This window comes from Grammomys surdaster, unplaced genomic scaffold (genome assembly GCF_004785775.1).
Source record: "Grammomys surdaster isolate TR1022 unplaced genomic scaffold, NIH_TR_1.0 278, whole genome shotgun sequence".
NCBI lineage: Eukaryota > Metazoa > Chordata > Mammalia > Rodentia > Muridae > Grammomys > Grammomys surdaster.
The window spans coordinates 10,387,618-10,412,339 of NW_021604719.1; the positions used below are offsets into that span (position 1 = coordinate 10,387,618).

At 40.9% G+C, this 24,722-nt stretch overlaps 1 protein-coding gene across 2 annotated transcripts in view; it reads right to left on the minus strand.

Moving 5' to 3' along the window:
* Nucleotides 1-24,722, minus strand: part of Cep120 (centrosomal protein 120) — a 64,742-nt gene that overhangs the window by 13,170 nt on the left and 26,850 nt on the right. Inside the window, exons 13-19 of one of the 2 annotated variants that reach the window (XM_028777179.1) lie at nucleotides 22,127-22,223; nucleotides 21,893-22,045; nucleotides 19,822-19,911; nucleotides 15,173-15,265; nucleotides 12,821-12,982; nucleotides 9,394-9,516; nucleotides 3,613-3,711 (exon numbers count right to left, since the gene is read on the minus strand). In XM_028777179.1, coding sequence (XP_028633012.1) covers nucleotides 3,613-3,711; nucleotides 9,394-9,516; nucleotides 12,821-12,982; nucleotides 15,173-15,265; nucleotides 19,822-19,911; nucleotides 21,893-22,045; nucleotides 22,127-22,223 — 817 coding nt within the window. The remainder of the gene's footprint in view (nucleotides 1-3,612; nucleotides 3,712-9,393; nucleotides 9,517-12,820; nucleotides 12,983-15,172; nucleotides 15,266-19,821; nucleotides 19,912-21,892; nucleotides 22,046-22,126; nucleotides 22,224-24,722) is intronic. The other variant, XM_028777180.1, reaches the window with a different exon arrangement.

Consider the following 24,722-nt stretch of genomic DNA (forward strand, 5'->3'; position numbering starts at 1 on the left):
AATAAAGTCTTAGTTCTGTTTCCTGTCCTGAGAACAAATATACAGAGTTTCAAAGTATGTAACATAGTGAAAATGTTAAATTTTTATGACTAATTCATGCTTTATAGCAGGATTCATTTATTTTTAAACAATGCAGCTTTTATTCTGCTTGCAGATCTACATTCTAGAAGGGGCTTTGGTTAACGTTCTCATTTAGAACATGAAGAGCCAGTGCAGACAATCTTAGATATTTGTTATCATTCAAGCATTTATTTAGGTACCATTTAAAAATATTTCTACAGCATATTCTTACAAAGAGGAAAAAGGAAACTAAATTTGCCCCTGCATATCAAACAAGTGATTTAAATATCCCAAGATTTTAAACTCAAAATGTAAGAGTATTGTTTCCTTGTTTTCTAAATTGGGGCTCATTTCATGTCATTTATTTATTTATTTATTTATTGATTTCAGTTGTTGCCATCAGTTATTAAAAAACTTTAGAAAATTTACAAGTTGAGTTGAGGCTGAGAATGAAAAGGAAAGTTTTCTTTAAAACTATCAGAAGGCTACAATTTTTTAATTCACAAATTGACTATACTAGGCTGCCTCTGAGTAATGGAAAGCCCTCTTTAAACATTGTTCTGGCAATGGGCACCAAGCATTAGATCTTATGTCCAAGCCGTACCAGCTGGGTTTTGTCATTAACATTTATTAACAATCTAAGATACGGCTTTCGCCGTCTAATCCGCACTACACAAATGTTTTCTATGGCCCTCCAGAGGGATTCAATGTGACAAATTACTGGCAGAGATTATAGCCTCGTGGCTATTCACCAGAGGCAATGTAAAATTAACATGGTACTAATCCAATTTAAACAAAAAGTTGCACAAACAATTCTCTGAACAAAAGCAGAGAGACACTTCCAATTTTATTTTCAAACACAAAATAAATGTGTTTTTAATAAAGAGTTTAAGGGGAAAATTTTAAAGTAATTTTCACACATGTGAAATGTGCCAATTTGATGAAGTTATTAATTTTAATTTCTAAAAACTGTTAGTGGCATAGCATAATTCACTATGAAGACCCCAAAGGCTATTGCTCTTCTTAAATTACCACATCTCAGGATGGCATGCAAAACATCAAAGGTTCTTAGTGACCTCAAAACTTGTTTATAATGTTTCTAAAGCAGAAAGTTTACAGGATAAAGGATAAAATTAGTCCAAAGCAAGAAAGAACTAAAAACACACTGCCTTCATTCAGACTGCTAGTTTTAAATTAATATTTAGTGTGTGTGCATGTGTGTGCCGCACACATGTGAGATGACACCCATGTCTATGCATGCACATGAGGAGAGTAGAGCAGGACACTGGGAAGTAAGTTCTTTCCATATTACTATGTTGCTGAACTAGCAGAGCTAGCTGTTTGGGCTAGGCTTGCTGGCCACCAAGAGCCGAGGATGGACTTATCTCCTTCTTCCAAAGCTGGGGTTCCTGGCACACATGGCCACACAGGATGTGAACTCCGGTCCTCACATGCAGCGTGAGTATGGTCACCCAATGTGCCATCACCTCAGTCCTGTTGCTCTCAGTTTCTTTAATGGACTGTAAGTTTTAGAGATGTATTAATTCAACAGTTTCTTTCCTTTATAAATTTATAGCAATTCAAGAGAAAGAAAAAATCTGAAAGTGATACCCTCTCTTATTAGAACAAATAATAAATATTACTTTTTTTTTTTTGAGCCAGAGGGTAAAAACGTACAGAAAAGAAGAAGAAATAGGAAATAGGGTAAATGAGAAGATCCACAGGACACCGAGATGTGAGGAAGGAGAATTAGCAAAGAGAAGTTTTAGGGTGGGGGGACTGATTTCATAATCCCTTCCTTGGCTTCGCTTTGTTCCTTCAGTGTTTTCCCGCATGCATGCCAGTGAGACCAGGAGTTAACACCAGTGCCTTCCTCAATCTTCTCCACCCTATTTCTTTGGGACAGAGTCTCAAAGGAACCTGAGCTTGCCAACTTGGATAGACTAGCTGTTCAGGAAGCACCAAGAGCCTTCTGTAAGAGCTTCTACAGTGCAGGATGACAGCCGGCCCGCAGCAGCACCTGGTCTATTTTAGACAGGTACTGGTGTTCAAGTTCAGGCTGCCATGTTGCTTCGCAAGCACGTTACCACCTCCAAGACACACAACACAGCCTTTCCTTCTAAGACAGGGTCTCTCTTGGTCTAGGCTGACCTTGTACTAGCCACAGAGTCAAGGGAAACCTTGGATCCTTGAGCTTCTGCCTCCACTTTTTCTTACTTTTAAAACCTACCTCGGCCAGATGCAGTGGCTCATGCTACAATCTCAGCTACTTGGAAGACTGAGGCAGGAACACTGTAAATTCAAAACCAGTCTGGGCAGCTCAGGGAGAGGTCTTTTCAGAAAAAGCATGCTATTATCTACTTCTCTCCCCACTCTCCTGGCTCCGCGTTCCACAAGTCCCCTCAACGCTTCTGTATGAAACCATTGTATCTTAGCATTATGACTTTATAAAGTCTAGCTGTTTCTTCCTCAAAGACAGTCAGTTCTCCTCAGCGCTGCTCTTGCTAGTAGGCAATGACACCATGTTTTCTACTAGGCCATGCCAACTCCTCACTTCTGCTCCAGGGCTGTTGTGGGAAAGTCTTGTCATCTAGGCACTGAAACTGCAACAGGAAGAGCTTGCTCACACTTCAGTCTGAGTCCTATCACTTGGTGTCTCTGTGAGCACACATGACAATAGTCAGTCCATTTCTTCATCTGCTATCTAGGGATTTTAGAATTCCCCACTATAGCATCATCACTGAAATCCTTCTCTAGTATATGCTACTCACCTCAAGCATCAGAACTCCAAGCTCTATCCTACACAGCTTCAGATCGCTCCTTTGCCAAGGACTCCATCACTTGAGGTCAATCAGATTCCAAAAAGATGCACATTTCTAAATCTAAAACCTAAAATGCCCACTCACATTTGCTAATCTCATCTCCTTCCTCTGCTCCAGTTAAGAGAGGGTCTTGTTATGAAATCCTGGCTGGCCTGGAATTTACTAGGTAATCCAGACTGACCTCAAACTCATTGCGACCTTCCTGCCTCAACCTCCAGAATGTTGGGATTACAGGTGTGCACTGCACTCTTGGCTCCGTTAGCTTCTTACATTGTATCCCTCAAGCTGGACCGCCTTCCCAGAATCTCTGGCTGAGCCCTTGGCATCATCTTTACAAGAATCATGTTTCGTTTCTATTGCTACAGTTCCAGGCTCTGTTCTGGAAACAACCTTTAAAATGCAGCCTCCTGTACCTAAAAAGAGATTATGCTTCCTCACTTCATGATTCTTTGCAATAACCACAGCTGTGACTATGTTTGCTATGTCACATCCAGATTTGCTATTAATAGTCTAATGACTCCAGAGGTCCATCGGAAACACTGCCTGCCCTTCGGACACCATCCCTAAGTCATACTGAACAAATTAAACAAAACACATTAAAAAATAAACCTTAAGCCTCTGATCTTAGCACACAGCACTGGAAATGCCAATGCAGATTTCTAACACAGGAGTATCAAACATGAAACTTACAAAGCTGCGAAGGGAAGACAGTTTTCTCTCAACCACATACCTGCTTGAGTCTGGCAAGTTCTTTCAAAGCTCGGCCCCACTGCTGCTTGTAATGCAGTTTAGATTTGGTTGCAGATTCCAACTTTCTTTCAAGCTCAACCTAGCAGTGATTAAAATCGTATCAAGTGAAACACTATACCACTGTGTGCAATCACTGAAAGATAATATATACAAAGAGTCGGGCTTAAGAAAAGAGTTTATACAGCGTGACATATGACATCGTCTAAAGCTGTTATATAATTTACTATAAATATTATGGCACATGAACATTTTCTTGTTTAAAATATAGTATTATTTTTATTGCCTTGCAGGCTAGACTAAAAAGAACTGAATTAGTCTTAACCTCCAGACAGTTACTATAAATGTATTTAAACGTGTATATTCCACAGAGTGAAAAATACATTCATTTTTAACAAAAAGCAGCTCTAACCGTTAACATTCCGCTTCAGCTGGCCCTCCAATCTCAGCAGGCGGACTTTCCTGGGGAAGGCCTATCATTGGGTGGAATTCTGTCCTGTAATAAGGAGAGCTGGAGAGATACTTTCATAATTTTTGGCAAAACCACAGAACACTGGAAACAGTGCAGTGTTTTATCAAAAAGCAATTTACTAAGAGGTGCAAAGTCAAAAATGAAAAAATATTTTAAGAATGTTAAAATAAACCCAAGAAGAAGAAAAATAACGTTCCTTAATAACACACATCTCACTTTTATTTTCTATCTTTCCTGAAATATATAAAGAAAAACATTAAAGTGATTCAATTAAAAATCTGGTTATTTATGCTTGCAGCAGGCAATCTGTTGGGCCTGAACTAAAGCCAAGTTGGCTATGTTCTGGAATGCACTCACTCTGTGCTTCAAACCATGTACCAAACAAACCCATGCAGCCAGAAGACAGCTTTACTGTTAAGTGATAATGTAATAATCTGCTTGAATTACAGCAAAACATTGTCACTCTGAACTAGCTGATTTTTTTAATATCAAGTTTAGTTTTTTCCCATACATAAAACTCCAAATGTTTTACAGAAAAACAAAAGACGAAGACTCTAAAAAATTCAAATGTTAGAAAACTCAGAGCAAAATAAAATGACAGGAAAAGCAGACTGCCAAGTCCCCGTCACAAAGGCCAGAAGTTTCTGCAGTTATATATGACACTTGGAGTCGAGGTCTTCCTGCTCACAAATCCCAGGGCTAGGACTCAGATGTGCTGACATTTCACAACCAGTCTCAAGCATCTTGAGTTGAATGATATTGCTGAGATTATTGGAGATAATCCCTCCACTTGTGCCCAGTGATTCATACACATCACTTGGTAATTTAACAACAAGCCATACTTCAGAAGAGTGGAGACAGTCTTTGAGAGCATGCATATGGGTCCTGGACAAGGTCTGCATCTGAGACCAGATCAAGGATGAGGCCTAACAGATCTGCACTGTTAAGGCAGTTCTACTAGTCTGGCATAAATATAAAAGTAATTCATTCTTTCATAGTTATACACACTAATTTAAAACATCATTCTGCACATTTAATTCCTAAAAACTTGCAAATCTGAAGTACAAATTTATTACTATCAAAAATCCCTAATTTTTATTTTAGAATATGATGCTTGAGATTCTAAAGAATTACATGGACCCAATTCCTAGAATAATACATGTAACTAAAATTTCTTTTGGTTTTATTTAACTTAATTATTTTTATTAATTACTAAAACTTTAAAAACCTAAAATATAATTACAACACTTCTCTGCTCTCTTTCCTCCCTCTATCTTCTCCCAAGGCCTCCTTGACTCAAATTCATGACCTCTTTTCTTTACTACTGTTAAATACACACCCATGCATGCATGCACGCACGCACGCACGCACGCACGCACATAAATATGTAAAACAACCAACTGAATCCCATTTACTGTTGCTGTAATTATACAGTTTCCGAAGCTGACCATTTTGTATTAGATAAGTAATTTTGGGGCTCGTCCCTGGGAGAAGCTATCTCTCTCTTTCTCAGCAGTCTTCGGGTGCCTTTAGTCCTTTGTCTATGGGTAGGACTCAGTGAGATTTCCCCTTCTAAGTTAGCATGACTATTTACACTGTCTTTGTTTAGGTTTTGTTCAGGCAGCCATATCCTTGAGGTATGTGTATGGGGGGGGGGAGGATACTTCCTTCTCATTTATAGGACACACATTCTTATAGAAGATTTCCAAATTGTTAATATAGTATCAGAACTTTTTTTCAGAATTTTGCTGTTTTGAAACTGACCTTGACTCTTGACCTCCTACATCAACAGTGCTTGCAGTACAGCTATAAACCTGTACTTGTAATTTTATTTAGGGTTTCATTGTTCCGTGACTGAAGTCACATACCATAGCTAAGAGGAATATCCCTGAAAGGAGACAGATCACTCAAGACCTAAGTCAACTCTGAGTGCAGAAGACAAACTTCCCATTCCCCTACCAAAGACACAGTGTTCATTTTTGTCTTGAGTCCATTCCCAGGTCTAACCTACCTATGACAAGGAACTACCCTTGTCATTCTCAGATCCCCTTTTCTACTCTTATCCCACATATGCAGCTCAGCTTCTCTCTTCTTACCTCAACTATAAAAGTGTCTCTTGCATCCAGTTGTAAGTATGTCTGTAAGTTCTATAAACTGCAACCAAAACTCTCTACTGAAAAATCTACTACAGCTATTTGCCTAGGATCCAAAACACAATCTCTGTACTTTTTGCTCAACCTTCCTCAGGATTCTTCAACAAGAAATTCTACTGCCCAGCCATCTGCCCCACAACTCTCCTCACCCACCTGCCTGGGCTCTTTCTTTTCTTCTGCTTGCCTAAATCTTAAAGCTCGCCTTAGATTTCATCTCTATCTGAGGCTGTCTTGAATCTGCTACAATATGAAACACCAAATGGTTTCCTTTGGATTGGTTAGTGATGGTCATTTACTCCTTGAGGTCATCTCTGAAACTATGCAACAGTGTTTACAGTACCCTGAGAATAATAAATACTTTCGCTTTCTCTTTTCCTATTTCTCTTATTTTTCTAAGAGTGGTAACACACTAGATACCAAAATATTATTCAATACTGTGCAACTTTTAGCATGATTAAAATGTTGACACTTGGGGACTGGAGAGAGGGCTCAGTGGTTAAGAGTACTGACTGTTCTTAAGGAGGTTCTGAGTTCAATTCCCAGCAACCACATGCTGGCTCACAATCATCTGTAGTGGAATCCAATGCCCTCTTCTGGTGTGTCTGAAGAGGGTGACAGTGTACTCATGCATAAAATAAATGAAAAAAAATCTTTAAAAAAAATGTTGACACTTTATAACACCTTAAATTTTCAAGCTCTATATGCCCCATTAAAACATATGCTTTCCATATGTAAAGTTTTTAAAGCTCTAATAATTTACAAACTATGTAAAGAATATTTTCTAGATGAAAGAAAACTCAGAAAGCTGGGTGCAATGGCTCACAAAATATAACTCAGCAACCAGGATGGCCACTGAAAGTTTGGGGCCAGCCTAAGCCACAGAGTGTGTGCTAGACCATCTTGCAAGGTAAGACCTGGTTTCAAAAAAAGTGAAAAAATGGGGTTAGGGTGTGGGTGCCATGAGACGGCTCAGAGGGCAGGGCGTGGGCGGCACAGAACTGATAGCATTGAGACCAGCACCCTGGAGACCCAGGGGAGGGAGGAAGCTGACATGCTGAAGCTGTCCTCTAACACTCCTGCACCACCATGGCATTCAAGGGCCTGCGCGCTCTCTGTCTCTGTCTGTCTGTCTGTCTGTCTGTCTGTCTCTCTCTCTCTCTCTCACACACACACACACACACACACACAGACACAGACACAGGCACACACGCACACACACACACACAAAATAAAAATTTAAAAACTCATAAACTATTTACTTTTGCAATAATAAAAGGTAAAAGGAATTAAGATTCTGTAAAACTGTCTCTTAGTGTTAATTTAGACTCTTTAGATGAAAATGGACATGCTATATTAATAGATGGGCAGCCGTGCCGTCACACAGCTTTAATCCCAGCACTCAGATCTCAGAGCGCAATGCTAGCCATGGCTACAACAGTGTCTCTGTATTTAAAAAGAAAGGAAAGAAGGAAGAGAGGGAGGGAGGGAGGGAGGGAGGGAGGGAGGGAGGGAGGGAGGAAGGAAAGGAAAGAGCTCTTCTGCATGCAGACACTGGAAGCCAGGAGAGCCACTGCAGACGGCCCCGCTAGCTTCACTGCCCAGCATTTCATTCACTATGCTTTTTATCAGTCACTATTTCAGAGTAAGACTCTGCCCTCTCCTGGTTCCAAAAAGACTTACAGGGAATAATTAAAAAAAAAAAAAAAAACCTAACTAAAAGTTTTGAGCTTACACTCAAAACTGGAATGCTAGAAGCAAGCTTTAGTTCTAAGATAGAGACAGTCACAGAACAATTTTTCTCAGTACACTCCTGGTATTTAAATGCAGATAATGTCCCAGGTTCTATGCTAAGTATTTTGTCCATTTTATTAATCCTGTTTAAAAGACATGAAATAAATAGAAGTGAAGAAGCTGTCCACTGTGACAGAGGAAGTGGCTGAGTTAGGAAGAGACAGACGTCACATGGCTGTGTGTTCCAGATGGTAACTGCCACATGCACAACTTAGAAACCCCTACCTCCCTTGCCGAGGCTTTACAATCTCCCCGGTCCACATCACTCTCTAGGCGGGCATCTCTCGGTGTCTGCAGGAGCTCCCTGGACACTTCTCACAGTGCTCTACACTGCTGCATCTTCCCCTCAGACCTCAGTGCAAATGGCCACCTCTGGATGGCTGTTAGATAGTCATACTTTTGAACCAGTATTTTATGGGGCTGGAGACATGGTTCAATAGTTAAGAGCATTTGTGGCTCTTCCAGAGGACCTAAATTCAGATCCTAGCACCTAACTCCAGCTCTAGAAGCAGATGCCCTGACTTCTGTGGGACCTCACATTCATGCCATACACTCCCACACACATATAAATAAAAATAGTAAGATAAATCTTATAAAATAGTGTGTGTATGTGCATGTGAGTACCAGAACGCACATGTGAAGCCAAAGCAAAACTTGCAGGAGTGAGTCATTTCTCTTTACTGGAGCACAGATTCAGGTTGTCAGGCTGAGCAGCAGATACCTTTTCCCACTGTATCATCTTGGTATCCCACATTTATGCTTTGTAATGCCTTACTGCACATCTTGGCTGTGGAGGAATTCCAACATAAATGGCAGCCATGACTGAATTTTAAACACAGAAAACGGAGTAGAGTGAATATTCCTTCTCTAAACTAAAGGCTAGGGAATATGGGTCTCTGCCCTGAATGTTCCTGTGCAGGACACAGAATCCAGAAAGCACAGAAATAGAGCAGTCACAGTGACCACCTCAACACTGAAAGTTCACCACTAAATCAGAGAATCTGAGGTCCCAGATATGGCGCTAGCAGCAGGGTTACCCTGGGCAAACTGGAACAAACACTTGCCGTGCCCCTGCGTCTACACGTTCCTACTCAGATTCTTGGTCTGGGTCTTTCACCTTCTGACACGGTTTGATTCCTCCCTTCCTACAGTCGTCACTTCTGTTCACAGTTCTATTTATGCAAGCTGTTACTGATAGCACACAACCAACTCAAATACAACCAATGTCACACACCTTGCCTTCTCTGCTGTGCTGTATTAGAACAGAGTCGTGTGCACACGTATTGATTAGTGACTTTATAAGTTGATCACTAGAGCTAGTTACACTGACAGAAGCTGATACAGTTACCTTTTCCAAGGTGAGGAGGTTTATTTCTGACTGCAGCCTCATTTCTGGTTTGTTGTTTTGTTGATCCTTGAACTGCTGAAACTCTTTTTCCAAAATCTTATACTTATTTTCAGCATCAATAAGCTGTATTTAAAGAGAAAGTATATTATAACCATTACAAACAAATCTTGATACTGCACAATCTGATTTAATAGTGTCATTATTCGTCTAAAACATGTTATGGTAGAACATTTGGAAAAAATAAAATGGTCAGTACTTAAGAATACAGCAAATTAACTAATTAACAGAGAGCTTTTTCTGTTTTTAAACTAGGTAAAAAAATAAAGATTGAAGGGCTTAACGCCTGAAGGAATGCCAAAGACACCAGAGACTAACTAGGGGGGCAGAGGCTTTTCATCCTACAGAACTGGCTCTCATCACAGCTCCCAATACTTGGTAAGTTATTGGGGCATGCAAGGAAGGGGGAGAGGGACAGACAGGTAGTGGGTGGCCTTAATTAAGCATTGTAACTGAGGGCAGAAAGACATTCATTTTGGCTAAGGATGGTGGCTATGTAATCTATGTAACATTTGTAACCCTAATGCTTGAGAGGCCAACCAGGAAGACAGCCCTATGTTGAAGGTAAGCTTGAGGAACACAATGAGTTCTGGGCTATCCTGAGCTACTGGATGTCTTAAAGGGCAAATAAACAAAAGTATATAATACTTTATAAGATCTTTTCAAATGTAGATTAAAATGCAAAGGACAATTGTTGAGGATGACTTCTGAAAACATACACTGATGTCAGTTAGACAAACCTATAGGCTCTTTTTCAAAGATGTCACACGTAATTAAGCTGAAACACTGACAAGTTATGTGGCTAAGGTACAACTTAAACCAACACTGATGAGCTTTACCCAGCACAGGGATGGCTGCAACACACTTAGGAAGCTGCCTGGATGGTCCTAATGCAGCACCAGCATCTTTAGAAGAAGCTGCCCGCTACATGAAAAGTTTCCACGTAATTCACGTTTCCAAAACCAGCAAAAACCTTTTGGAAATGATCTTGCTTGTAAAAATACATTTGTTTTATGTGCATGATGTATGTGTCTATATGTGTTTGTGTGTGTGTGTGTGTGTGTGTATACACACATGTGTGGAAGCCATAGGTCGACATCAGCATCTTTTTCAACTATTTTCCAACTTATATTCTGAAAGAGGTCTTTTATTGAACCTGGAGCTCTCAGACTGACTATCTGCGCAGGACAGCAGGCCCGAGGGATCCTCCTGTCTCTGCCTCCCAGCACTGAGATTGTAGTGCATTATCACCATGCCCAGCTTTTTACGTGGGTGCTTGAGATCTTAACTTAGGTCCGAACGCTTGCCTGGCATACACTTTCTCTGACTAAGACATATTCCTAGTCTCCACTTTTATATTTGAACAAAACACATACCAATAATAAGTGTATCTGGTTCTTCACCATTCAAGGACATTATAATGAGCAACCGCTGCTGTTACCATGCAGCTGTGGGGTAAAGCTGCTAGGACAGAGGATGGTCCTTGGAAGGCCAGCATCACTGCCATGACCTAGAGTTCTGGTGCCTACTCTCCTATGAATTACAAACAAGTTTATCTCCATCAGTTCTCTTTGTGTTTAACTGTCTCTTCTATCAGTCTAATTGGAATGACATAGAAGAACACTACTACTGGTGAACCCCATGACAAACACCCACTTTTATACCGTGGAAAAGACCCTCAGTGACAACCATATAAACAGTGTGGCTGAGAGAACCTTGAGCTACTATGGAAGCTATTCATGACAGAAGGCCCCAAAGCATTCATCGTACACATCTACCACACACTGCAATTTTTCAAGAAAGATAAGTTGAATTTTTAACAGCCTGATCTTTCCCTCCTCTTTTCTACAAATATTTACTGAGTTCCTTCCTATCACTGAGACACCAGGCCGGACTCCAGGACAGAACTATAAACAAAAAAGGTTTTATGGAGCAACAATCTGAGGCTGATTAAGTGATCATTAAATGAAAATAAAAACTAGCACGTTGTAAAGAAAAAGAGCAAGAAAGCGATATTCCAGGAGTACACTTAACATAAGCTCGAAAATATTATTTGGGGTAAGTGACATTTTACTGTAAGTAAAAGAAGGACTCATAACATACACAGGGCCCATGGAAAAACAGAACACAATGAGGTCCTGTGGGAAAAGCTAGCGGGGTGTGCTGATGGAAGAAGGAGAAGCTGCCATGGCTTAGCTGAGCCATAAAAGTGTGGCCCTGAGGGCTGCCCAACTGGAGTTAAGAGCAGCCCAGATGGAACACAGAAAACAGTAAGTAATAACTCGGGGCTATCGATAGGAAAGTGGATTCTAACAGCATGGAGGAGAGGCAGCAGCCCAGCTAGTGTGCTGATTAAGGCTTATTTGTGTGGGGTTTTATCCAGAAACTCAATAACCAAAGGTCAAAGGTGGTGTAGAAATCCCAGGCCAGGATTTAAATAATTTTCTACTACACAGCAGAGGTACAGAGTGGGGATATATCAGACAGATGGGTAGAAACCACACACACAGGCTGTGAGGCTCGTGATCCTGATCGTTACCCTATAAGCAGTAGTAGGTTTTCAAGTGTGCTATGCTTCTCAATTTTCAAAGCTACCTTGCTGCAACATAAGCTCAGATGGCCCATGACTGACATAAATGACACTGTGTGTGCCAAGTGGGGCTGGAGAGGCTGGGGCTGAAGCATGAACAAGGTAAGTATACTGGGTAGTGCCTTAGAAATGTCCCGGTGAGGACCACACAGCCGCAGTCTGGGGTGGAGGGCTGGAGTGAACGTAAATATGGAAGAGTGGAACAAGTTGAAAGCTTAATGTCTAGACAAGGAGAGAGGGCTGCAGGCAGCACAGGAGGCCTGAGCGGGGAGGGAGGCAGGACAGCAACAGGAGCAGAGCTTAAGCAACACCAACAACAACAGTGCTTCTATGTGTCCAGCTCGGCAAACACAGACAGGAAAATGCCCATTCCACCCATGTGACCCAGCCATGGGTGGACTCTAACAACTGCGTACAGGATGGGCATACAAAGGGGCCATGATGAACAAGAGGAGGGCAGAACTCTTCTTACAAAATGTAGGATCTAGAAAGCACTGGATTGGTTTAGGATACTTAAGGCATTAATGTCTTAATGAATGTATATGTTGTTAAAAAGAGATTTACAGAAAAACCTCTTACATTTTAAGTTACCTGAAACTATGTACAGTTTCACAAAAATGGCTCCAAGGATAAGAAAATTATACTAACATAGTCCTTGGCTTTAACTTAAAAAGCAAATCTAACTTTAGTCAGAATCTCTGGGCAGTGAGTACAACGGTCCAATACCAGTGGGTGTCAGCACTTCACAGCACTGCATTTCTAGAAGCAGAGCTCTCCCACCTGCTGCTGAAGCCGGTGTTTGTCCTCTTCCAGCTGCCTCAGCTTCAGCCTCTCCAGCTCCACTTGGTACACGCAGTCGTCTCTGGCCCTTCGGACAGAGTCCTGCAGCTCTTGAAGGTTCCGCTCCCTTTCTAACTGCAGTTCCTTTCTCTCTCTCTGAAGCTGAAAAGGAAAGCACCGTTAGGAGGCTAGCGTATCACCACTAGCATGGTCAGCCTTAGATCAGTCAGTGTTCAAAATAGTACACACTGAGCTGGGGAGACAGTTCAGTCCATAAAGTGTTGTCTTATGGGCTGGAGAGATGGCTCAGCAGTTAAGAGCACTGACTGCTCTTCCAGAGGTCCTGAGTTCAATTCCCAGCAATCACATGGTAGCTCACAACCAATTGTAATGTGATCTGATGCCCTCTTCTGGTGTGTGTCTGAGGACAGCAACAGTGTACTCGTATACATAAAATAAATAAATCTTTAAAAAAAAATTGTTGTCTTATATGAACACTGACCCAGACGTGACTCCCAGCACCCACTATGAAAGCACATTTGCTGGGGTGCGCTATGTGAAGCCTGTCATTGTATTATTCAATTGTCAATTCTGTACTGGCAGAGAGCTGACTACTGGCCAACTTTGGTATTGTTATTCTTATGGCTCACCAACTGCCTCAGTATTTTGTAAACATACCTTCCTCACTCGCTGATTGGTTCAATAAAGAGCTAATGGCCAATAGCTGGGCAAGAAAGGGAAGGTGGGATTTCCAGTCTAAGAGAGAGTCTCTGGGAGAAGAATCAGAGGCAGGAGGATTCACCAGCAGAACATGGAGGCCAGAGGAAGCTGGATATACCTGGAGAAAGAGGAGAAATGGGCCACATGGCAGGACATGGACTAGTATAGTAGGGTTAATTAAGTTAGTTGAGCTAGCTGGGAGGTAGCCCAAGCTATAATAAAATCAATGAATCTTCATGTCATTATTCTTCTGCTAGTGGGTCCAAGGAGAAAGGCAGATCCTGGAGCTCTACAGCAAGCCCAGCCTGATTGATGAGTTCTAAGCTAATGAGACCTTGTTTCAAATAGTTGATAGTATGTCCTCTGGCCTCCACCAGCATGTGTGCACAAGCACATGTGCATGCCAAAATGCATGCACACATGCATATAAAACATAGAACACGTATAAACTTGCTTCATGTCTTCTTTAGTTATTAGACTTAAATGTTTATGTATATTTCAATCACTCAATGCTAATTATAATTACAATATACAATTATTATAAAAAAATCTACTCACAACCACAACTTACATAAATTCAGTTGAAAAAAATACTTAAAAAAGAAAAAAAAACACTTAACCTTTATTTTTATTATATAAAAATGTGACTGAGTTTACTTCCTCAACTAGAAGTTTCTAATTTCTGCCTATTTAGAGCAGCGGTTCTCAAGTTGTGGGTGTGACCTCTTTGGTGGGTGGGGCGGTCAAATGACCCTTTCACAGGGGTCACCAAAGATTATCAGAAAACAAAGATATTTACATTATAATTCATAACAGTGGCAAAATTACAGTTATCAAGTAGCAACAAAAAACTATGGTTGGGGGGGGTCACCACATATGAGAAACTGTTTTAAAGCAGTATTAGAAAGGCTGAGAACCACTGATGTAGGAGAAAGATTTAAACAGGTCAATATACCTAATTCACTAAAAACCTCCAGAAATGTAACAGCGGTAAGGTCAGAATAAGAATTACTGATGACATCTTAAGAAACATTATGGTTAGACAAGGAACACATAAGTTTATGTGTATTACACATTTATATTTTATAGAAAAGTCCTAAGGTCCAGTTTAGCTAAGACCTAATGTACTGCTGACTATGTATAATGCTACAATAAATTTACATGTGTCTTGGACTCCAATATTTTCTATTTTTTTTTCTGCTATGTAGTTAGGCTGCTTTGGAACTAGTTAGGTAGCCCAGGCTGGCTCCAGACTCATGATCCTCCTGACTCTGCCTCCTGAATTATAGGTACATGGGATCAAACCTTTAATGAATAAAGGGATACTCTTTCTCTCTGAAGCCCAATCAGGTTTTTATGGCCTTGAACATACCCCAGTTTCTCTTCTCCAGGCAGTGAAAATAACCACTCTTTACTCGGAAGTTAAAACAAAACCACTCTTGGAGAAGTGAGCAAAACTGGTTGAAAGGCACTGGCTTTTCTGCTGCACCCCACCATCTGAACACCCCACAGCAGTGTCTCCGTGTCTGAAATGCAGTCTCCATGCAATGCAGATTACAGAATGCACAGGACAAGTATGAAAGGGTACGGACTCCACAGCCTAGGGATCGAAGGGCAAAGAGCCGTCAATACCTCTGTTTCTGCACTGGCAAGCTGCTGCTCTCGGGTCTCCAGCTCCGTTAGGGCTTTTTGAAGTTTGCCTTCTAGAATACTATATTCAGCTACCTAAAACACAGAAAAAGAAAAATGATCTTCATGTTCAAGACAACACACACTTTCACTGAAACAGGATTTGAGAATAAGAAAGAAACATAACATGTACCAACTCAAAGCAGAAATTCTTCCGAGAATGGAAGACAAGCATGCTTTTGCATGGACATTTGCACTGGGGTCTCCCAAGAAAGCCCATTCTCCTACTGAGATGTCAAGAGCTAGAGAAATCCTGTGCTTCTGTACCAATAGCCTATTTCTTTAGGCCTATGACCTGAATTTTGGTTTGGTTTGGTTTTGTAGAGACAGTCTCTCTTGGAAGCTCTGATTGTCCTGGAACTCACTATGTTGACTAGGCTGGCCATGAACTCCTCCCAAATGCTGGGATTAAAGGTGTATACCATCATATCCAACCCAAGGTCGTTTTTGCAAATAGAGCTCTATTCAGGATAAACCGCTCCCAGTTTAGCGTACACTCAGGGTGGAGGACACTCCATTTCCTCAATTAACTCATGTGTCACTGGGACTTTCCAAAGCCATTGCTACCTTCGCCATCCCCAGGCTCTAGGACCTAGGCCCTATCCAGATCTCCCCTTTCCTAAGGCTAATGAACGAACACCTGGTTTGATAATTCTCAGAAACCTACCCTTTTATCTAGTTCTGTAAAGACAAGAGAAATTTGTCTTCACAATATCTTAGGCTGCCACAGTCTTTCCGTCCCTCTGTTCTCCAAGAGTAATACACAGTGCAACTACTTTACATACTACGACTTCTATGTTCTTCAGTGACTTGAATCTAATTTAGGAGACAGACACTTAGGTTCTGGACTAAATCTTTTCAAAACTATGATATCCAGATGCAGCCTTACTAGTTTAGACACCAGAAGATACACTGCCAAAGCCCAGGGCAAACCACATCTACAGGCTCAGTTTGTGATCCCTTGTTACTTAAGAATTCTAGCCACAATACTGGTGGCAAAAAAATAAAAAATAAAATAAAAATCCAGAAGTCTGTTTATAAACCTAGCATGACTGTGCTCACCATCCATACTCTTAACCTGATTGCAAAATCTGACATCTCTATTTTGATTTTCTTAGGACTAGCACACCAATCAATCTTCCAGCTCAACATCTGGCTTTGTTTTTTTATAAACTGTGGCAAGTGCGACTTAGCGAAATCATAATGCAAAAATACCCAAATATCCATGTCTGTTTGCACCATGCTTGGTTCTGGATACTTGCTCTCCTACAGTGACCTCTCAGGGACTAGTCCACCAGGGAATCCCGGATTTATATTAGGAGGTTAACCTCCCTGCACTTTCAGACATACATACCTACTTAATGCCTGTTGAATATGTCTATTCTTTAAACATGTATCTTTTATTTTAGTGACTATTTATTATACACTAGCATATTCTGGGCAAAATAAAAGTGGAACCTGTGTTCTGGGGGAAGATGGGCTACAAATAAACAAGTGTACATCTAGTGTTAGTCAGTGTTAGGAAGAAAATACAGCAAGAGTCAGAGGAGACTTGGTGCCTATGACAGAAAAGGGGACACTACTTTGGATATGACAATCAGAGAAGGCTTCACTGTGATTATTCTGAGCAGACCACAAAAGTATCTCTAGAGACAAGTGTTCCACGTATCCCTAGAAAGGGGGAGGCGTAGCACATGTGAGGAATTCCAGGAAGCCAGCATGGTGGGAACAAATAAAAAGTCAGGAGGTAGATAGAAGACAACGTTAAGGTGCCGCTGATGACATGGGCTGACAAGGTAAAAAGGCCAGGAAGGAATGAGACAAGCTAAGTAGAACGTAACCTGCACTCTTAGAAACAAGACCAAAGTAGCTTAGAGGAAATGGTGATGGATGTGATGGAAAGTGGTTACCTTCCAAAACATTTGCTCACTATAAAGCCAGTGGATGTACTAATGCACCAGGCACAAAAGAGAACTAAAGAGAACTTGCTTATAGTCTGAACTAAGGAAAAGGTAATGTCATTTATTTACATGTGAACCGAGTGGAACAAATCCAAAGAAAATGAGATGAAAACTGGCTTCAGGTATGTGGGACCTGAGGTGCACGTCAGACAGTCAGCTGGCAGCAGCACAGGCAGCTCAGTGGCCAAGCAGATTCCAGGGAAGAAGTCAGAGATGGAAGCAGAAAAGGTGTAGTTCACACATGTGCGTATAATGTATACAATACAATACATACAATGCCAAGCTAGGATGAGATCACCAAACAAGTGAGGATACACAGAACAAAGAGGACCCACGGACGGGGCCCTGAGACAAACCAGTCAACTAAGCAAGATGTCGGATTTGGCATGAAAACCAGGAACAAGACAAGTAAAGACAGTAGAGTGTGAGGGACATACAGAGAAGGAAGCCCAGTGGCTTCCACAGGCCAGGACAGGATGAGCAGGAGTTGTCTAGTAAGAGAAAAGCTGTGACAGCAACTACTTGGAAGTCAGAAAGTAAACTGAGTAGAGGAAGGAGTGGGGTTGTAAGGAGGGCTAAGGACCCCATCAGCTCTAATAAACACATTCCCTCTTCTTCACAATCCTCTTTACATACAGCGTATGTATGTATGCATGCATGCATGTATGCATGTATGTATGTATGCATGTATGTATATAAAGTCATCATCTAAATGTCTTCTAAATCCCCTTTCTCAACTGGGGTCATCCAAACCTCAGAACACAGAAACTGCAGCTACTGTCCTCCCTGAAATGGTACATTACCATCTAGACGGCTGAAGAGCTAACGGTGACAACACTGGACACCTCTGGGACATGAGCACGGGTGAGCAAGCCCCCGCTCGGCTATACCCTCCTCCTTGTAAGACCTGCTCATCCAGACCTCCTCAGCAACCTGTCCTGCAGTTCTTCCACACTTTTCCTTCCCGCCTAAGCACACTTCTTAAACTAAGCATTTGTCTTCAAGTGGCCTATTTCTGAAAGGATGCTATAAACTAGGATGTGCTGAGATGTCTCTTCCTCTTACAAACCATCCATAATTAAACGTGGCACCTGTTTTCAAGCATCTTCAATGAGCCTTTTCTCTCTGGAAAGCCTTCAGGACTTATCTGACAGTAGCTACTCCATTCCAGAAATGCAGGCCTGAGCTTATCAATTAAGTATTTCCTTACATTCCCTATGTATACAGCTGATGTAGCCTGCTTTGGGCTACAAAAGATAGCTAGCTATATGATGGATAATTGTGTGTAGGGCAGACTACAATTTTATCAGCTATTCCAGAATGTAAAACAGCAACCAGGTATACATATTGATTCAGGTAAACTACCTAAGTATTAAAGAAGTCATATATCGTTTAAAAAAAAAATCTTCAAATGAAAATAAGAAATTGACAGGAAGGGCTCAAACACTGTGTTCATAAAAATACCATTGTGAGCTTCTCAAAGAAACTAGCTTTAAAGGACCTCTTATTGAAGAAAAGTTGTCTTTCTCCCCACTGACTTGATTTTACAGTGGCTTGTTAAGGATTTTTAAAGACCAATCATGTATCTTAGCACTTCCCAGGTTTCAAAATGCTTTCAAAATAAAACACTTCAAGACAAATGAAATCTTCAGTTTTAAAATGTACTTGGGATTGAAGAAATGGCAACTCCACATCTGCCTTCAAATGTGAGGAGTAAATGCAAGGCAGCATTAAAATCTACTTGCTTTTATTTTCAATTTCCCTTCTTTATTTGTGGTGTTAAGGGATGGATCCCAGGATGCTGTGTCCCTGCTAAGTAGGTGCTCTGACACAGCCATGTCTCCAGCCTCACAGTCTGTTTTCTGAAGAGTTACTAAGTAGTCATGTGCTCAAATTCAAGCTCAGATGCTAGAAATGATAGTATCCATGGAAACCAATAAAAAATATTAGCTAAAAAAATCTCTATCTAAACCTATTAAATAAGAGCAAACCCAAGCTCACTTGGGAAGAGCCTCCCGTCTTGTGCTTTGCGATGCTAAGGGCTAAACATGTGGCCACACGAGTGCCAGGTACGCACACCTACCACTGTGCTACATGCTACTTTGGTATGGTTGGGTTTTTAAATTTTTTTACTTTTAACCTCATGATATTCAAACAACTTCTTTGGGAAGGCAAGAGCACAGCTGGATCTGTCTCATTGCAGCAATTTTATTAAATTTCTCAAATTAGTTCATCATTTGACTTTAAAGAACAATAGCATGAAATGAAATGGTCCAAGGAGGAACTTAGTTTGTCTCAAATAAAAATAAAAACTTCAGAACATTAACCTTACATCAGTAATATGCAACATGTGAGTTCTGTCCACATTACTTATTATAATAAAGCTCAAATAGTAAATGAGAACAATACTTAAGATACATGCAGGCCCATTTAAATGAACATTTCTTAGGAATGGAGACTTTAAAGTGTCCTTTTTTTTTTGGCTTAAAGTGCATAAGATATTCAAGTCTGTCTGTTTGTGCCAAGAACTAATAAGTTTATTTCTTCCAAACTCTGTAGTGCAGGAAGAAGCTACAACCACAGAGACTCTCTCCTTTTCTCTCTCAGTTTTTAAACAAGCTTTTGCTTTACCTTTTTCTTCACGAGTGATTCTCTTTCCTTGTCCCTTTTTTTCCATTCTTCTGCAAGAGCTTGCATGTGAGCCAGTTCTTTCTGCTTCAGCTGTAAAAGAAAGAAAAATAGTCATGTAAAAATGACAAATATTTCAAATCAGCAAAAAACCTTTTTAGTTTAGGAACTACTACTGATTACCAATATCTTTAAAGTGTTCTGTTTTATTTTTATATCATGTATGTATATGGATGGTCTATTTGCATGTTTCTCTCTGCCTGGTGCCCAAAAGAGGCCAGAAGAGGGCATCAGGTCACATGGGACTGGAGTTACAGAGCCTCTATGCTGGCTAGTTTTAAGTCAATTTGAGACAAGCTGAAGTTACCTGAGAAAAGGAACCTCAATTAGGAAAATGCCTCCATACGATGAGGCTGTAGGCAAGCCTGTAAGGCTTTTTGTAATTAATGGCTGATGTGATAGGAGGGCCCAGCCCACTGTGCCACCCTTGGGCCAGTAGTCCCGAGTTATATAAAAAAGTGTGCTGAGCAAGCCAGTACGTAACACCCCTCCATGGCCTCTACATCAGCTCCGGCCTACATGTTCCTGTCCTGTTTGAGTCCTGCCCTGATTTCCTTCAATGACGAACATTGAAGTGAAAGCCAACTCAACCCTTTTCTTCCCAAGTTGCTCTGGTCATGGTATCTCATCACAGCAAGAGTAACCCGAAGTAGGACAGCCTCTATTTGTTGCTATTCCAGGTCCTACGAAAGACCAGCCAATGTCTAAACCACTACGCCATCTTACCACCCCCAAAACCTTTAAGTTTACTTTAAAATTCTATGTGTAAGAATGTTTTGCCTGTTTATATGTGTGTGTGCCTGGCACCCTTGGGGGCTATAAAACATCAGATCCCCAGGAACTGGAGTTATGGATGGTTGTGAATTGCCACACGGGTGCTCTTAACTGTGAGTCTACCTAGTCCCTCTATCTTATTTGTTAAAATAACAGACGGACAAACAAATGGACAGACAGACAGACAAATAAAATAGAGCTTAGGCTACATATAGCGGCACACACCTATAATTCCAGCACTTAAAAAGTCATCCTTGACAGTAATCATCCTACTTAGTAAGGTCAGCCTAGATTATGTGAGATGCTCTCCAAACTCAAAACCAGGGGTCAGTGACAGAACTCAGAGCATGAAGGTGCTTGCTGTCAAGCCCAAGACCTGAAACTGTTACTCAGGACTAACATGGTAGTAGAGAACCAACTCGGGGGTTGGGGGGAGATACACACCAAAGCACAAAATATAATTTTAAAAAATTTAAGCATAAAAAGGAACTTTCTTGAGTGAAATAATCCCTTATGAGTATTCTCAAACATCAGAGCTGGTAGTGAGTTCTGGCCTCTAACTCAGCAGCTTGAGGCTTATGTTTAGTCTCGGGGAATAAGGAGAATAAGGGCCTGAGATTAGAAACACAAGCCCAGCATGGCAGTACGAGCCTTTAATCCCTGCACCTGGGAGACAGACAGGCACATCTGAGTCAGAGGCTAGCCAGATCTACATAATACGTTTCAGGCTAGGCAAGAGTACAGAGTTTACCACAAAGCAAAACAAAAATCAAAACCCACCTCATCATTAATTTTTCCCAACAATAATGGTCAAACTCAGGGAAATACTACTGAATAGTAGCTATGAAACTGCCATATCTCAAGTATTTTTATGTTTTAAAATTCTGCTTTTCTCTCAGGAGGGCTCTGTGGCGATGGAGAGAGGGCTGGCCATCAAGAGCTCAGGCTGCTCTTATCGCAGTCCCAACTTTGGTTCCTGGCAGCCACAGCAGACATCTCAGGACCACGACTTCAACTCCAGGGATCCAGTGCTCTTCTCAGCTTCGTGGCAGCTCCACACTCGTGTGCACATACCCACACCAACACATATGCATACACATGAGTAAAAAGTAAATCTCAAAAAGATTTTGTTGATAGTCAAAGAAACTGTAGACAACATGGAGAGAAAACCTAGTTGTAGAGAAGGAAAAAATAAACTAGGTGGGTAAAACAGAGATTTTAGAGTACAATTTCAACCTACCTGACTCTCAAATATGTCTTCCTGCATCTCTTTCCACATCTCTAGCTCGAGTGCAGCCTTGTACTCTAAGGTCTCTCGGGGTTCCACCTGGATCTCAGAAGGGCAAGGAGCTGGAGGAGGAGACGATGGCTTCTGATCCACAGCAGGTACAGCCTACGACGTGAAAGGAAGTGTATGGGACACACCCAGAAACACCTTAGCTCCTGGGTTGAGAACTGTAACAACTGCATTTACCTGAGATGACTCCGATACAAAGATCTCACGCATTTTCACTAGCCCATAGTCCTCCAGAGTCATTGTGTAAGAAAGGTCTACTATCCTGTTATTTGACCTACAAATGAAATGAGAATTATTGTAAAGTTCATGGAAACTTGTATTTCCTTCCACTTCCATCATCTGTAGTATGCAGGAATAAGGAACAATCTCATATTCCACTCTTAATGCTCCAACTGAGCCAGTGTCCATGGGCTTCAGGAGTTCTCAAGTGTGTGCTTTTATTGACAAACACAGCACCTTAATACTTACATTTACTAAAAGTTACCTAAATAGCTGTGTATTTGTTCTGAAAAATAGAAAGTCATACAGCCCACATAATTATTGCTAATGAATATTTAGTAGCTCTGGCTGGCCTGGAACTTGCTCTGTAGACCAGGCTAGCCTTAAACTCACAGAGATCTGCCTCTGTCTCTTGAGTGCTGCTGGGACCAAAGGTGTGAGCAGGCATGCCAGACACGTTTCCTTATTCTCTCCTCTGCTGCAGATGTACAAGTGTGCACACTGACAGTGTTACCTTCTCCTGTTAGAATAACGCCTGAGTGCTCTGTCATATGCACTAATTTTTAAATGTGTGCATTTTTTCTTTGTTTTGTTGAGGGAGCCAGAGATTTATGCATGGTAGGCACCGGTTCTTCCACTGACCTCTGGCCAGCACAATACTGTGATCTTACCACCTCTAAGACACACTGATGGATTTACAGTGAGATACACTCAGCAGCTCGCTACTCTTGGTTATCTAAGTCATTCAAAATCTGTCTACTTTCCTGATATGAATACACACACGTTAACCTTCTCCATGAAAGTAAGATAATTATATGCTACTTTGGTCATAATTAGCATCTTCTGTATCACAGAACTCCATTATCTATTAATTAACCAAAAATGAAACATTCAAGAAAAAAAATTAGTTATTGAAAAATAGTACTGTCTAGCCCCAACAACCCTTTAAAACACAACTTAAATACACAGATCTTACATTACTAACAGCTCCTTAATTAACCAAGCCCACACTGTTTTTCTTCCACTTTCACAATAACGTCTTTAAGTAAAATGAAGTTCCCGGCCAGCAAGATGGCTCTGTTGGTAAAGCCACTTGATACCGAGCCTGAAGATCCCAGAGATTAGAAGAAAGTCAACTCCACAGCGCAGTCTTCTGACCTCCATGTGTGTGCCACAGCACCCATAAAACTAAGGGGAGATACTCTAGATGAAGCGCTACTATGTTAAAGAAAAGCCGTTGAGCACATCTCACAGTTCTCATTTAGGTAAATCTAGCCTTCTGTCTACAAAGCGGAGCAATGAAGGTAAGTATAGAAGCACTGAGACAGCTTCAACTGCTCATGACGGCTAATACAGTCACTAACATGTAATCATATAGTCTACTGGTGACAACAGAAAACAATGCCAAGCTTTAAAAGTTTTTTTTTTTTCCAGAACAAGAATGAAAGTAAAGTGAGCTCTCTGCTACCCAAACAACTGCCTCTCTCCAGGCACTGCTCCACATCCACAAAGGAAGAAAGGTTTCCCAAACCTTCCAGCCTCTGGATGTGACTCTGGATGGATGGATGGATGGATGGATGGATGGAAGGAGGACATTTTCAGTGGTACTTTTAGATCTCTGATTTTTGCTGAATCTTATTTTTCTATATCCTCACTAGTTTTTTTTTTTAAAGAATAAATGGTCTATAATATTAATTTGAACCTAATGTTTTATTGTTAATTTAAAAAAGGTAAACATTTTCACTGTAGCAATAAAGTTCAAGTAAAAGAAACAGTATTACTTATTCTAGTTTACTTTTTACTTCTATGATAAAACAATGACCCAAAGCAACTTGAGAGGTCAGCTTTTATTTGTCTGACAGATAAACCAGGGCAGGAACTCAAGCAGAAACAGAAGAAAATACCATAGAACAATGCTACTTATTGGATTGGATCTTTCTGGCTCATGCTAACCAGCCTTTTTATATACTCTAGACCCATCAGCCTAGGGATGGTACTACCCACAGTGGGCTGAGTCCTCTTACATCAGTCAGCAGTTATGACAATGCCACATAGACATGCCGAAAGACTTATCTGATCATGCGATACTTCATTTCAGAGTGCTTCTTCCCAGCTGACTTTAGGTTATGTTAAGCTGACAAAACCTAACCAGGGCATTACTCTTTTGTAAGTGCTGGTGACTGAACCTAGCGATTGTGCATGCTAGACAAGTGTTTTACCACTGCTATATCCCAAGCTACTAATAACATAATTTCAAAACTGCCACTGAAGGCTAGCATTTATAATATTCTCATTCTTTAAATTTCAAACAAATTTTAAAATATTTTTTAAGTGGTAAAAGAAATCATATCATTCCTAATGAAAAATAACACAAAATACATAAGCTTAACTTAATACAATCAAACAGCAGATCCTAAAGTTTGGGCTAGAGCTCTTCAGCAGAGCACTGCCCAGTGTACACAGAGACACAGTTGACTTTCTTCTAATCTCTGGGATCTTCAGGCTCGGTAGCAAGTGGCTTTACCAACAGAGCCATCTTGCTGGCCGGGAACTT